We start from the raw sequence: 13,283 nt of genomic DNA, 5'->3' as shown, positions 1-13,283 counted from the left end.
GTTGAATATACCATGGACTGCAAGAAGAACAAACAGGTTTGTCCTAGAGAGGGTAAAGCCGGGCTGCTCCTTGGAGGCAAGGATTCTGAGGCTTTGTCTGACATACTTTGGGCATGTTGCAAGGAGGGACTGGTCCTCGGAGAGGGACATCAAGCTTGGTAGGGTGTAAGGACAGCGCAGGTGGGGAAGGCCCTCGATGAGATGGATCGATTCTGTGATTAGGTTGGTGGGATTGAGTGTGTTGGAGACTGCGAGGTTGGCACAGGATAGAGCAGGGTTTAGGGCTGTTGTACAAGCGATAACAACAACAACAACAACGATTTAGCATCTGCTCAGTGCTAAATTCTCAGTCCTGAGATGGGCTGTGCTTTCTGTTCACCTAGGAGTGACGTCCACTTCCTAAACCACACGCCTTCAGAAACTCTATGAACTTTGATAAATGTCGATGGTTGTGGAGGGGCTTCGGGCCTTTTGTTCATAGGGCCGCTATGAGTCGTGCTCTACTCAAAGACAGTCAACACCACCACCACCACCACAACAATGCACGGTAATGGGGGCGCAGGCATCAGGTGCTGGTCTTCTAACTGAAAGACGGGCAGTTTGAACCCCCCAGCTTTTCCACTGCAGAAAAGCGAGGATCTTTGCTACAGGAGAGATTTCTAGGGGGCTCTGGTGGCCTACTGGCAAGTAGCCGCACTGCAATACCAAAGGCAGGCGGTTCGAATCCACTAGATGCTCCGCTGGAAAAGGAGAGATATCTAGCCACGGAGACCCAGTGGGGCGCTTAACAGAACACTATTCTGTCCTACAAAGTTTCTATGAGCAGAAATGCCTCGATAGCAGTGTCTTTTAAGAACCTAAAAGCAGTTCAAATCCCCCAGGCACCGTGGAAGAAAGGCCTGGAGATTTGCTTCTGCAAAGCCTGCTGGGGCGCTCACTGGGGACCCCAGCTCAGAGCGACGGTGCATGTGTGGAGCAGAGCTGTCCACAGGCATGGAGCTTCCTGGGCAGATGCCAGGAGTGCTCATGGAGCCCCTGAAGGCTTCGAACCGTCACCCCTTTATTTAGCAGCTGGATGCTCTGCCATTGTATCTCCCCCTACCCACCCCCACCAAGAACACCCTCAGAGCACAGTCCTATCTGTGACACGGAGGGTCACCAAGAGCTGGAGGGCACTGGGTCTGTTGTGGGGCTTTGGGTGTCAAGCTCCGGTCCAGTGCACCCCGCTGGTGGGGTGGGGAAGGCAGGGTGCACGTGGAGATGTGCGAGGTCCTTCCTGACAGGGACACACGGGGCTGTGGGGGCATGAGAACAGGAGCTGGGGTGGCGGGTGCTCCCTGAGATGGTGGAGGAGCCCCCCTCCCCCTGACTGACAGTGCCCAGTGATGGACTAGCTGATTGGCCACTGGTCCCACCTCTGTGAATCTAGATCTGAGAGGCGAGGGGGGACGTGGAGAGACCAGAGCCTCAGTTCACTGATGGGAACTCAGGACGGTGCAGCCTGGCACTTTACACAAGGCACCACCAGAACAGAAAGAGAACCATCTATGGACACAGAAGGAGGATTCGTGGCTGCAGAGGGTTAGAACTTCCCGAGTGGGACAAATGGTTAAAGCGCCACCCGGGGGCAAAGCTCAAAGACTGGTGTTTGAATCTACCCAGGGGAGACCTGGAGGAAACCTTGGCCATCTGCTTGTCAAGCCAGCCACTGACAACCCTGTGGGCTTGGATGCCGTCCACTCTCCCTCCTCCAACAGCCACAGAGACCCTCACTGCTGCATGGCAGATGGAGAAGAGACAGAGGAAGGTCACCAGCTGAAGGTCACAGAGCAGCGCCAACAGGCAGGGTGGGAAGCAGGACTTTTAGATTTTTAATTCCCAGTCACCAAGGGAGCGAGGAGCCTCAGGAAAAGGACATGATCACAACCCTGGTGACTTTGGCCAAGGCTGTGGCACCAGCCCTGTCAGGTGGGGTGTCTAGGCCCCCATCCACTGAGGTCACAGCATGGCTGATGATAGCAGGCTCCCTCCACCTCGGCACCAGCCCTGTCAGGTGGGGTGTCTAGGTCCCCGTCCACTGAGGTCACAGCATGGCTGATGATGGTCATTCCCCTCAACTCAGACTCCGGATCCTTCTCCGGAGGGGGTAACCCTGTGACTTACAGGGTGCTGAGAGGTTCCCCTGGTCTCTGGCCCTTCCACGTTTGCAGCACTCCGTCTCCAAGCTGTCACAACCAGAAATGTCTCTAGACACCAGCCAACGTCCCCTGGGCTCAGACCTGCCACTGACCACTAAGGACTCTGTGTCCCAGGACCATCTGACATCCTAGGACTCTGCCCATGTTAAAAACCACATACTGTGAAGAGAGGTTAAAGGACAGATCACAGATGCTAAAGGGTCATTCAAATAAAACTACCCAATGATTAACTTCTTATTTCTTCCCCCCCACCCCCCAGGAGGGCTGCCACAGTTGCTGGATTCTCCTCTGCGTGAGGTGCCCTGTGCGCTGATCAACAGTTTCCCTGGTCTCTATTTGATGCCAGGATGACCACCCTGGCTGTGACACCACACAGTGTCCCCTGAGGGACAGAACCAACCCTCTCTTGTCCCACTTCTCAGACCAGGCATCCTTGAGGCTAGATGACTTCGTGGTGGTAGCTGTCTGGTGCCCTGTGGGAGGCTGTGCAGCATCGCGGGCCCCTACCTATGCCGGCAGCATCCTTGTCCCACGGAGACACCACAGATGGTTCTGGACTTCGCCAGCATCTCACAAAACCAACAATCAAACCTACTGCCAATGAATTAAATCCGGGTGACAGTGACTCTCTAGCAGGTGTCCCAAGCTGCAAATCTGTGAAGCAGACAGCCTCACTTTCCTCCTGGGGAGGGCCTGGTGCGTTCACACTGCCAGCCTCTGGCGGGCCACTGTGCCATCAGGACTGTTTTGGCCCCAGTCTCTGTCACGTTCTGGACCCCAATGGCCCTACAGAGCTCCCAAGCACTAGTGCTTCACCCTGGTTGAGTCCCCCTTCTTCCCTGGAGGATGGGGGACACCCCACTGCTGACCCACTCCCACTATACCTGGAATGGGCTTTTTTGGGGGAAGTCCGCGGTCCCTTGAACCAATATATAAATCCTCTTCTTGGCTAAAATGAGCTCCCGGCCCAGGCAGGACGCCTGTGCGTAGTAGAAGATGCGGCCAATTCTGCTGGTGAAGGTGGAAGGGAGCCTGGGAGGTAAGTTGAAATGGAAGTCAAAGGTGTGGCTGCCTGCACTTAACCAATTATCTGAAAGCGAAACACACCGATGAAGCCATCAGAAGGTTCTAGAATCTGCTTCCTCCCTCTTGTTCTCTCTCGGGGGTGATTTCTCCCTGCCTTCATTACTACTTTAGTGGGGCATCAGGTCTCAGTGGGCCCCGTCTGTCGCTGAGCGAAGCTGACCTCTCTTGGACCAGCAGGACTGTTTCACTCAGGGTCTCAGAGGCTGTTTCCGGAAGCAGATAGCTAGGTCTCTCTTCCGAAGCACCTCTGGGTAGACTGGGACCAGAGGCCAGCTTTGGTGATTAGCTGAGTGAATTCACTGTTTGCACCAGCTAGAATCTGCTCTGGTGCCAGAGAGACACACAGTATTAGCCCTCAGCTGGGCTTGATAGGAGTAACCACCAAGGAGGGTGGGCACCCAAACCACCAGGCTGGAGACAGGGGAACCCGGGCAGCTAGTCTTTCATTTACCCAGCAAACACCTAGTAAGTGCCTATTGCATACCAGGTGGCATTTCATGCCGTGTTTACAGCACTAAGAAAGGCAAACTACCTGCCCTCACATAGCCCAGCTTCTGGCCCATGGTATACAGCAGGTGCTCAGATACAGACTGACTGAGTGAACCAGGAACACCCCATTCCTGGGACCTTCCTGCTTGCATTTCTCTGAAACCCTCTTATTTGATACAAGTTCTGTCCACCAAGCAGCAATCTCAAAGATAGCAGTTTTTTGGCTTCTGAATGAAGGCCAGTGTTGGTGGAGTAGACCCCCAATGTCCCGGTGTGAGGGATGGCGATTTGGTGACCAGCCCAAGAGCTCTGACATTAGGACATTTAGGAGCTCTTTCTGTATGCCTGGCACTACTCTCAGCACTAACTCAAAGCAAGTCATGGACGACAGCAAGTCGATGCCCACACGCAGTGGGTAACCCTGGAGGACGGAGCAGAGGTGACTCATAAGCTCTGAGGCTGTGTACCACTAGGGATCACAGCATCTTCCAGGGACGGCTCAGAATCTTCACCTTGAGTGTCTGTTCTCGCCAGCTCCTCATGAAAACCACTCTTAATCTTTTCCTGTTTGTACCTGATGCTCACTGTTCTACACGTCTTTCCTTCTGGGCTACCACTGGGCCTCTGTCAACCTCTGGGTTTTTGACTGGGGCTGGCTGCAGGCCACATCCTCACCTTCCACCGGGAACGTCTTGGTCTTGTGCATGTAGTCAGCTTTGTTGTTGCAGATGACACCCCTGCTGTAATCGAGGGTGGCCCCGGACTCCTCGTTCCACTCCACGTAACCTCTCCCCACAAGCTCCACCTTCACTATGGGGTCCACCAGGGTGCTGTTCAAGGTAAGGATCACCTGCCCTTTTAGGCTGGAGCCGGCCAGATAGATGGCATCCTTGGGCAGCACTAATTCGATCGACTTCACCACAGACATGGGGGGTTGGGGTGGTAGAGAAACATCCTGCCCCCCTCTCCCCTGCCATTGAGCTCCCTGGTTCCTTGGCTGCAGTGAGGTCACCCATCTGTGACATCATTCCAAGCAGGGTTCCGGGAAGGGAGACCCAATGCCTGGAGGATGAGGACGGGAAGTTATTTCAAATAGCCACAAGCACTTCATCCTTCCCCCTTGCCCCCCCACTGGATTTGAACTCATGACCATTCTCACTCTCCTTTTCCATGTTGCTCTTCTCATTAACATCAATTCATGGCCCCTGAAGGTCCCTACCCAGCACTTGTCATTTTCACCCGTTTAAAAACCTTTATACTAGGGAACTCTGGTGGCCTAGTGGCAAGACGCTGCACTGCAATCCCAGAAGTAAGCGGTTCAAATCCACCAGATGCTCTGCTGGAGAAGGAGGGGGCAATCTCCTCCTATACCAATCAGATCTGATTTGACGGTACACGTACAAATAATACAACAAAAATAAAAAAAAATTAAAAAAAACCCAAAACCTTTATACTTAGCTCTGGCCAGAGGTTCCAACGTACTCGGTCAGGCCTGGTTGCACCCCAGACCTGCCTCGGGAAGGTCACAGCACACGCAGTTCTTTTCTTCACCTACAGGGTCTCCTGAGTCCGGAACCAACCCACAGGCCCGACTCTCACAACAGAAGCATCCCGCAGTGCTTGCCCTCCACAACTCTACTGTTGACCCCTGCTTCAATCTGCTACTTCCCTCCTGCCCCCTCCCCGGGGATTCTTTTCCTATGATGACATGAAATGGAGCAAGTAATACCAGGGCCAACAGAGAAGGGACCTGGCCCAGGGCTACAGGGAGCTTGCAACTAAGAAGTCAGAGCTCACCCCTTCCTTCCCTGCTCATGGTCTTCCTGGGCTCCCAAACACAATGGCCAAAGTCCGTCTGGTGGCCTGTGAGGCCTCAGGGGACACCTCTGTGCTGGCACCGATCGCACCCTCTCCTCGGCGGCTGGATCTGCCCCGACACCTCGAAGCCCTTCCCAGCCTCCTTCCTTCCTGAGAGGCGCCGCCACCCCAGCAGAGTGCCGCCCTGCCTGCCACGTGGACTGGCGGGGACTCGGCAGCCATTGTCCTAGCACGAGACAAGTGGCTGAAATTCTCCGCTTTGTCACTCCTTGTTGTCCGCAGATAGAATTTCGTCTCTCCGCGGCCGGGGACTGGGTATGCCTTGCCCATTACCAAGCCACAACCTCAGGCCTGAACGACCTGTGTGTTTGAAGTGTCACGCATGGTCACTGAGTGCCCGCCTGGACTGGCCAGAGCGGAGCAGGCACGGTGGAGGGGGCAGGGCCGCTGGACTGCCTGGACAACCTTCCAAGGCGGGAAAATAAGGGGGGAGCCTAGCAAGGCCGCCCTGCTGTGGGTTGGGTGGGGAACCTGTGGGGCCCTGACAGCTAGGAGTGGGGCTGGAGACCATCAGGCAGGAACTGGAGCAGATGGAATAGTGGAAAACTCACTTTCTCCCGCAGTATTTACATATAGATTCTGGCCTTTCCGGGGAACTGAAAGTGTGAGAACAGACCTAAGTGGTTAGGGGCCTTTCCCTGGAGGGGGTCACTAGCCCGAGGGCCTTAAAACTGTCAGGAGCCACGCCTGGGGATCCAGGCCACCCCATCGGGCCTGCTGCTGCCCGGGTGCGCCCAGCAGAGCCCGCGGGGCGGGGCCCCGGCGGGGGGTGGACAGAGACGGGGGCGTCCCCCACCTCCTTCCTCCCTTCCCGCCACTGCGACGGCCAATCACCGAGCAGGCGCCCTCCTCCAGCGCGGCCTCCTGCAGACCCGCAACTCGTAAAAGAGGCGTTTTCGCGGGAAGGAAATCAGAGCTGCTAGCATCGCGGAGAGGAGCAGTGGACGGCAGGACACTCCGGGTCTGCACAGGTCTACGCGGCTCTACGCCAATCTCAGCCCAGTCAGGGACGCAGAGAGGCCAGCGAACGAATCCAAAACGGGTCGGCAAAGGAGGTGAGCGAGAGAGCCGTCGCCGGGGGCCGAGCGGGCCGCAGAGGCTGGGTCCCTCCGGCCGCGGGCACTTTGCAAAACTTCCCCCGCACGGCTGCCCCACGCCGGAGCCGGGCAGCCCTGCACGCCGCCCCGGGACAGGGCCCTTCCCGGCCGGTGCTGGGACTGGGAGCCCCACCGAGCAGCAGAGCTTTTGCAGAGCCCGGCGGGGGTCGAGCGAGCGGGTGGGGGAGGGCCCGGCGGGCCGCGGGGGAGGATGTCAGGCTCTGCGCCTGCGCGCAGAGAGCTTCGCGATTCAATTGTCGCGCCTGAGCCCGATTTTCGCGCGCCCTGGGTTCCCCGGACGCGTCTGGGCCAATGGAGAGCGAGTGGGGCGGGGCGGCCGTGCGCTCCGCAGCCAATGAGCGAGGCGGCTCAAGTGAAGCGGGCGGGACGTGGCGTGCGAGTCCCTTTGGCCGTCCCGGCGGTGGGTGTGGGCGTGGGCTCTCCGGAGGGGCCTGCGGGGGCGGGAGGGACAGGGGGGTCGGGGCCCAGGGTCTGAAAGGCGCGAGTCCGCGAGTTCTGACTCTCCGCGCGAACCTGGTCGCCGCTGCCACCCAGGGCCGAGGTGAGTGGAGTGGCGGCACGCGCGGGGGCGGCCGGGACGGGGTGCCGGGTTACCATGGTCACCGCGGGCTGGGCGCGCGTGCACGCGCCTGGGGAGGGCGCTCCTTGGGTGCTCAGGGTTCGCGTGAGTGCCTCCCGAGGGACCCCCTCCACTCTCTACTGACTTCCCGGGGGACTTCGGAAGTTCCAGCTTACACTGGACTTTGGGAATTCCCTCTTCCGTCAATACCGGTTGGAGGAATGAATGAACTAACGAACTTGGCGGCTGCTGGCTGCGTGGGCCGCTCTTTGCTCGCTGGACGTCAGTCTGCTGGGAGTGGGAGTGGGGGGGCGATCAGAGACCCTCTGGTCTTCCCCGCCTCTGCTGGTCATTAATTCATTAATGCATTCATTCACTCCTTAGTTCCCTCTCTGGCCTTGTCCCAGGTACATCCACCTCTAAGACCCTGGGGTGGGGTGGTAAGAAGTGCAAAGGTTTTTCCTGGAAATTTCTTGGCCACCCAGCTATACAAAAGCAAAGGCTGGGCACTAACGGTGGGACTGACCGCCTGTGTCCTCCTCTCCCCCCCCCCAGCACCGTCATCATGTGGATCCATGTACGCACCATGGATGGCAGGGAGACCCACTCGGTGGACTCGCTGTCCCGCCTCACCAAGGTGGAGGACCTGAGGGTGAAGATCCAGAAGCTGTTCCGAGTGGAGCCCAGTATGCAGAGGCTCTTTTACCGGGGCAAGCAGGTAAAACAGCCTCCCGGCTGCAGGTCACCTTTGTTCTCCCTGGGGTCCCTGCCCCGGGCCGCAGCCTCAGCACTTCTCCCCCCCATCCGGCCTGCTTGAGTCTCCCGGAAGGAGAAGTCCACAGAAACCTCAAATGCTCGCCCAGGCCCCGGGAACAAAGGCGCACCTCCCGAGCCTCGCAGACCGACCCGCCAGGCTGGCTGGCCCTGTGGGCTCTGGCCTCTACAATAAAATCTTGAAAAGACTCCTTTGAAAAGACTTATCAGAGCCACAAGTTGGGGGTGGGGGGGAGGCAAGAAGGTGCAAGAACGAAAGGCCTTCTTGGCGATGGTCAGCAGACACAGGGTGTCTCTGTAAAGAAAGCACGCACCACGATCAGGCTGCCCCTGGAGCTCTGCTTTCCAGGATCCCCTCTGACTTTACCCTGCAGTGCTGACGCCCGCTAACTTCCACCACTCAGGTCTGCACTGGACCGGCCCTGGCGGTCTGTGCCCGCTCAGGTTACGGCCACGCGTCCTTGTGCAGTTCGACCGTCACACGAGGTGGCGAAGTTGGAACCTAGGCAGTAGCCGTCATTAAACGACTCAGAGTCAGGGTGTGTCCCCTTGGGGTGGGAGGTTTGCGGGATCCTTCCTGTCCCAGGCTCTGCTAGCGTTTAAAATGGCCACCCCTGCTCATGGAGCAGTTTACTGTTGGGACACTGTCTCCAGCGCTGAGGGTGGGGGGTGCATTCCATTGCTAGTGGTGTCTGTGGGGACGGTGGGGCCCCACTGTAAGGGAGAATTCCAGGGTGGGATAAGAGGGCACGATGGAGTGAGTGCGCCTGGCTTCCAGGCAGTCCAGGACCGCGGGGTGGGGACTGCGGGGTGGGGACTGCCCGAGTTGAAAAGTAGTCAGTAGCCTGGTGGTGCGGCCAGCGTTGTGGCACTGTCGGCGGGCACTGCTGCCCTCTGGCGCCTGCACAAGTGCATGCAAGCTGGCGAGCCTGGCTGGGGTGTCTGGGGCTCAGGGTCCTGAGCTGATGATGGTTGCAGGCCCCCCCTCCTCCCCAGGAGACCTTCCTCAGCACCCCCTCCTGTAGGCCAGATCATGAATTAAACGCCTGAAGAATTTGTAGCAGCGCCCTGCCCGCCATCCCAGGCACTGGAGGATTTCCCTGCAGCCACGTGGCTTGTCAGCTCCGGAGATGGGTGTGCGGGGAGGTGGGGCTGGGTATGCAGGGGTGCCTGGGGATGGGCTTTCTCCCCAGGTTGCTCTTCTTCCCTCCCCTTCCCCCTTTTTCACTCTGTCATCTTCATCGATCTCGAACTTGATCCTCATATTTGTTCTTCTTTCTGGTGCTCTTCCTCCTGGTTTTGGCTCCCACGGAGCTGATTTCTCTTTGCTGCTCTGTGTGTGAGTGTTAGGCACAGCGTTCTGCGGCAGACTGGGTGTGCCCTGGAGTTCCAGGGTGAAGCTTGTTTTCTCCTGGTTCCCTGGTTTGTGCAGGCTTCCCTCATCTCTTCCGACTGTGTTTCCATTGTCTGTCTTTTGGTGGGTGCAGACAGCCGGGGTCCCAGATGTCAGGGTGAAGAACTTTTGGGGGGTGGTTCATTTCAAAGCAAGGGTGAAACTCAAACCCCCTCAACAATGGAGTAAAATTTTTGAGTGCTAAGTACATCTTACATTTTTGTTTTCTCTTTTTTGGAAGTTGGATCCTACTGGCACAGAAGGAAATTGCCCCTCCTTCTCCAGCAGAGCATCTGGTGGATTCAAACTGTGTACCTTCAGGATCGCAGTGCAGCTTCCTGCCACTAGGTTCCTTTGTTGTTTTTATTTTTTTTATAAGGGAAGATTTCAAACATGGCAAACAGTTGCAGGAAGCGTACACACCTAGGCTCTCATTATGTAGATTTTAGCCCACGGCCAGCTTGTCACTAACAAAGACCCTGTGGCAAAGGTGAACTGTGTTCCAGGTTTTCCTTGTTACTGCTGAGAACGTACACAGCAAAGCACGTGCTGATCGAGCAGTTGCTGCCAGCAGCATTTGGTGACAATAATTCTAGGATTTTTCAGTGACTGGTTGTTTTTTCAGAAGTAAATGGCAAAGGTACCCATAGGTGATGGATGATAACCCCCGCCTTCAGGCAGCCACCAAGCACCACGCTGTGCCCTGTGGTTCTGAGGAATGTGCAGAACACCAAGTTCAGAGGCCAGGACGCAGTTCCCCACTGAGGGCTGTGATGGGGTGCGGGCGGGGGCAGTGGTCAGCTTGCTGAAAGGAAGCAATGCCTTTTCCAGTGGGTGGGACACGGGTTGTTTTTATAGAAGATTCTAGAAAGTGGATTCAATTTTTCGTTCTTTAGAAAGCAATGTCACGCAGTAATACGAGGCTGGCCACGAGGTGGTCTGGGGTCAGAAGCCGCAGTCTGTCTCCGGCCTCGGGAAGCCTGGGCGGGCGGCAGGCCCTGCTCCTTGGGGTAAGCACAGGCGCCGTGTGGGGGCAGGGACCCAGCAGCAGGCCCAGCCTGGGCCAAGGCGGGAAGCATGTGGCCATCTGGCGCCTCTCTCGGCCGCCCGGGACAATAACAATGGCTGTCATCTCTGGTTCCTTTATCTGGCTCAGGTAAGAGGAAGGGCGCATGTCGTCCCCCTGAAAGAGCGCCCCCGCCAGGATGGCTCTGAATCTGCTCACCTTGTCCCCAAATCCTGGCTGATGCGGGGTCAGGGTCTGGGATAACATCCCCGAGCTTTACCCAGGAGCACCCCTAAAGTTAGGACAAGAACCATTATCTCCTGGGACAGAATCTGTGAGGTTCTGGTTGGGAGCTGCTGACCTGGCAGCCTCAGCTCATGGCCGCTTCTCAGCAGGTCCAGCCTGAGGGTGCCTCCCCCAAGTTGTAAAAAGCCCAGAGAACCCTGGTGGCTTAGCGCTTAAGTGCTCAGCTGTGAATTCCAACTTTTAACACGTTGCCGCAAACGACGGCAAAATGTGTTTCTAAGCACGGTTGTCAGTTTACAAGTGTGCGGTAACGTGTTAAACCAGTCTGTGGCTTCACAGGGGAAAGACCTGTAAAGGGTCCCCAGGAATCCTGGGGCCATTCTTGGTCCAGCTCTGGGTGCCTCCTGTCTACACTGCAGCTCGAACAGGGTAGAAGTAGAGGGTGTGGCCGCAGGCCAATAAAACTTCCCTGATCTCGCTGTCTTCCTGAAGGAGCAGAATTCTCTCTGCCCACTCGATCCCAGGGCACTCTACCCCAGGGCTCCCCCAGGCTCCCGGCTCCGCCCGGCGTGTAGAGGCGTCAGTGGTGGGATTCCAGGCAGGGAACACTCAGGAACAGGCCTCTGGCAGCACTGCTGCTGGGAGTTTTCCCGACGTTTCTAGGGCAGTGGTTTCCTTAGCACACTTGAGATGGGTTCTGTTCACGTGGATTCCACCTCCCGATTTTCCCTGTGTCAGGATGTGGTGTTTGCGGCACTAGTTTGATCCTGGACTCCATCACTGTGGTGACACTGGGCGCACAGCTCCCTCACTCTGGCCTCCCAGGCTCCTCCCTCGTGAGCCCAGGTGCTGGAGCATTGCTTCCGGGGCTGCTGGGGTTTCCTGGGTCATGTGTGTGGTCGGGTGAACTGTGTTTTCCGACGTTGCCTGCAGTCTCTGTGGACCCGCTCTTTCCCTGCTTCCTCTCTGGGTGCCGCACTTCACTCATCTTTCTTGCCCCTTTTTGCCTCTCTGGCTTTGTGGGCAAATTCTTACGCTCGGTAGGTTCATCCCAGATAGAACTGTCCACTGTTCCAGGGGCGGCCCCAGCAGCCTGTGAAGGGCCACGTCCGGGGAAGAGAGGGAGAAAGTGAGAGCGTGTGTGTTCCCACCCGGCAGTCTGTCGGCACTGAGGCCCGGCGTGTCCGGTGGTTCTGGAGTGTATTCTGTCTTGGGTTTACTGCCCACTCTGCCACCTAGGAGCTGGCCACACGGGCGGTCTGGAGCCAGGCTGGTGGGGCTGTGGTTTGCGTGTCTGGTCCGTCTGGTCTGACTCTGATTATCTTCACTCTTTGCTGCGTGCACCTCCAATGGTGATCCTCCACCAGCAAGTTAACTAGGAGGCTGAGCCCGGCGGTTAGTGAGGGTGAAGCTGGTGAATGGGTCAGAGGAGCCATCCCGGAGCTGAGATGTGAACTACTCCAAGAGTAAATGCCTGCTGAGAGTCAAGTTACCTTAGGTTCCAGTCAGTGCCTGGTGGTACCGTGCTGAGTGCTCAGCTGTGAGCTGTCGGCTGTGTGTGGTGTGTCCTCCAGGGTGGCTCTGACTCGGGGCAGCCTCCACGTGCAGGGTGCGGTCCAGCGCAGAGCACCAACGTAGGGCTTCGCATTGCTCAGTGACAGTAGTGTCCTCGCTCACGAGTCAGGACCACCCTGAGGTCTATAGAATGTGCCCGTGTGACGGGCCCGTCTTCCTGTCCCTGCAGATGGAAGATGGCCACACGCTCTTTGACTACGACGTGCGCCTGAATGACACCATCCAGCTGCTGGTCCGCCAGAGCCTGGGGCTGCCACTGGGTGCACGGCCACTGTCACCCGCGCCCAGCCTGTCCACATCCTCCAGCAGCAGTCAGGAGCGAGACTCGGAGCTGTCTGACACCGACTCTGGCTGCTGCCTGGTCCAGAGCGAGGCGGAGAAGTCCAACGACAGCGAGGTGGCCTCGGAAACCAACGTCCGTGTGGCCGAGGGAGGCGAGAGCGAGGACAATGACATGGGCGAGGAGACTCCAGACCTTGGTCTCTACCAGGTGAGCTCCTGGAGCAGGCTGGGAGTGGACCCTCCCATCGCCAGCACCACTGGGCTGCCCGGCTTTCGGTCACTGGGGTCAGTGCCTCAACCTGTAGGGTGTCAGAATCAACCACTCGCGGAACAGCTTGTTATGAGCCAAATCCTTTTCTGCGTCTTGTGTCTCACTGGGCCTGAGCTTGGGGTTAGCACGCCAAGAACTTCCAGCCTTTTCAGGGACTTAAAATTTGAAGCAGAGGCAATCAGAGAATTTGCTTGAGCTTAGTTAGGGGCTGACCCCACTGTTTTAAAGCAAAACTCCTAGTGGGTTCTTCCAGGGTCAGTCACAGTCCTTTTTTTTTTAAATTTTTTTAAAAATTATTTTTTGTGTGTGTACCGTTGAATCCATGGATACCATGGACTGCTAGGAAAACAAACAGATTCATCCTGGAAAGGGTTAAACCGGGTGGCTCCTTGGAGGCAAGGATTCTGA

General features: G+C 57.2%; 2 protein-coding genes across 2 annotated transcripts in view; one reads left to right on the top strand and one right to left on the bottom strand.

Moving 5' to 3' along the window:
* ARRDC5 (arrestin domain containing 5) overlaps nt 1-4,707 on the bottom strand; it is a 7,907-nt gene extending 3,200 nt beyond the window's left edge. Inside the window, exons 1-2 of the mRNA XM_006896437.1 lie at nt 4,449-4,707; nt 3,083-3,288 (exon numbers count right to left, since the gene is read on the bottom strand). Coding sequence (XP_006896499.1) covers nt 3,083-3,288; nt 4,449-4,701 — 459 coding nt within the window. The 5' untranslated portion in view covers nt 4,702-4,707. The remainder of the gene's footprint in view (nt 1-3,082; nt 3,289-4,448) is intronic.
* A 3,186-nt stretch (nt 4,708-7,893) lies between these two features.
* UHRF1 (ubiquitin-like with PHD and ring finger domains 1) overlaps nt 7,894-13,283 on the top strand; it is a 28,116-nt gene continuing 22,726 nt past the window's right edge. Inside the window, exons 1-2 of the mRNA XM_006896436.1 lie at nt 7,894-8,046; nt 12,492-12,812. Coding sequence (XP_006896498.1) covers nt 7,894-8,046; nt 12,492-12,812 — 474 coding nt within the window. The remainder of the gene's footprint in view (nt 8,047-12,491; nt 12,813-13,283) is intronic.

This window comes from Elephantulus edwardii, unplaced genomic scaffold, assembly GCF_000299155.1.
Source record: "Elephantulus edwardii isolate Elephantulus edwardi_28Jun2011 unplaced genomic scaffold, EleEdw1.0 scaffold00185, whole genome shotgun sequence".
Lineage (NCBI taxonomy): Eukaryota > Metazoa > Chordata > Mammalia > Macroscelidea > Macroscelididae > Elephantulus > Elephantulus edwardii.
The sequence above is the reverse complement of the archived record's forward strand: the minus strand, read 5'-3'. Positions and strand labels throughout refer to the sequence as shown.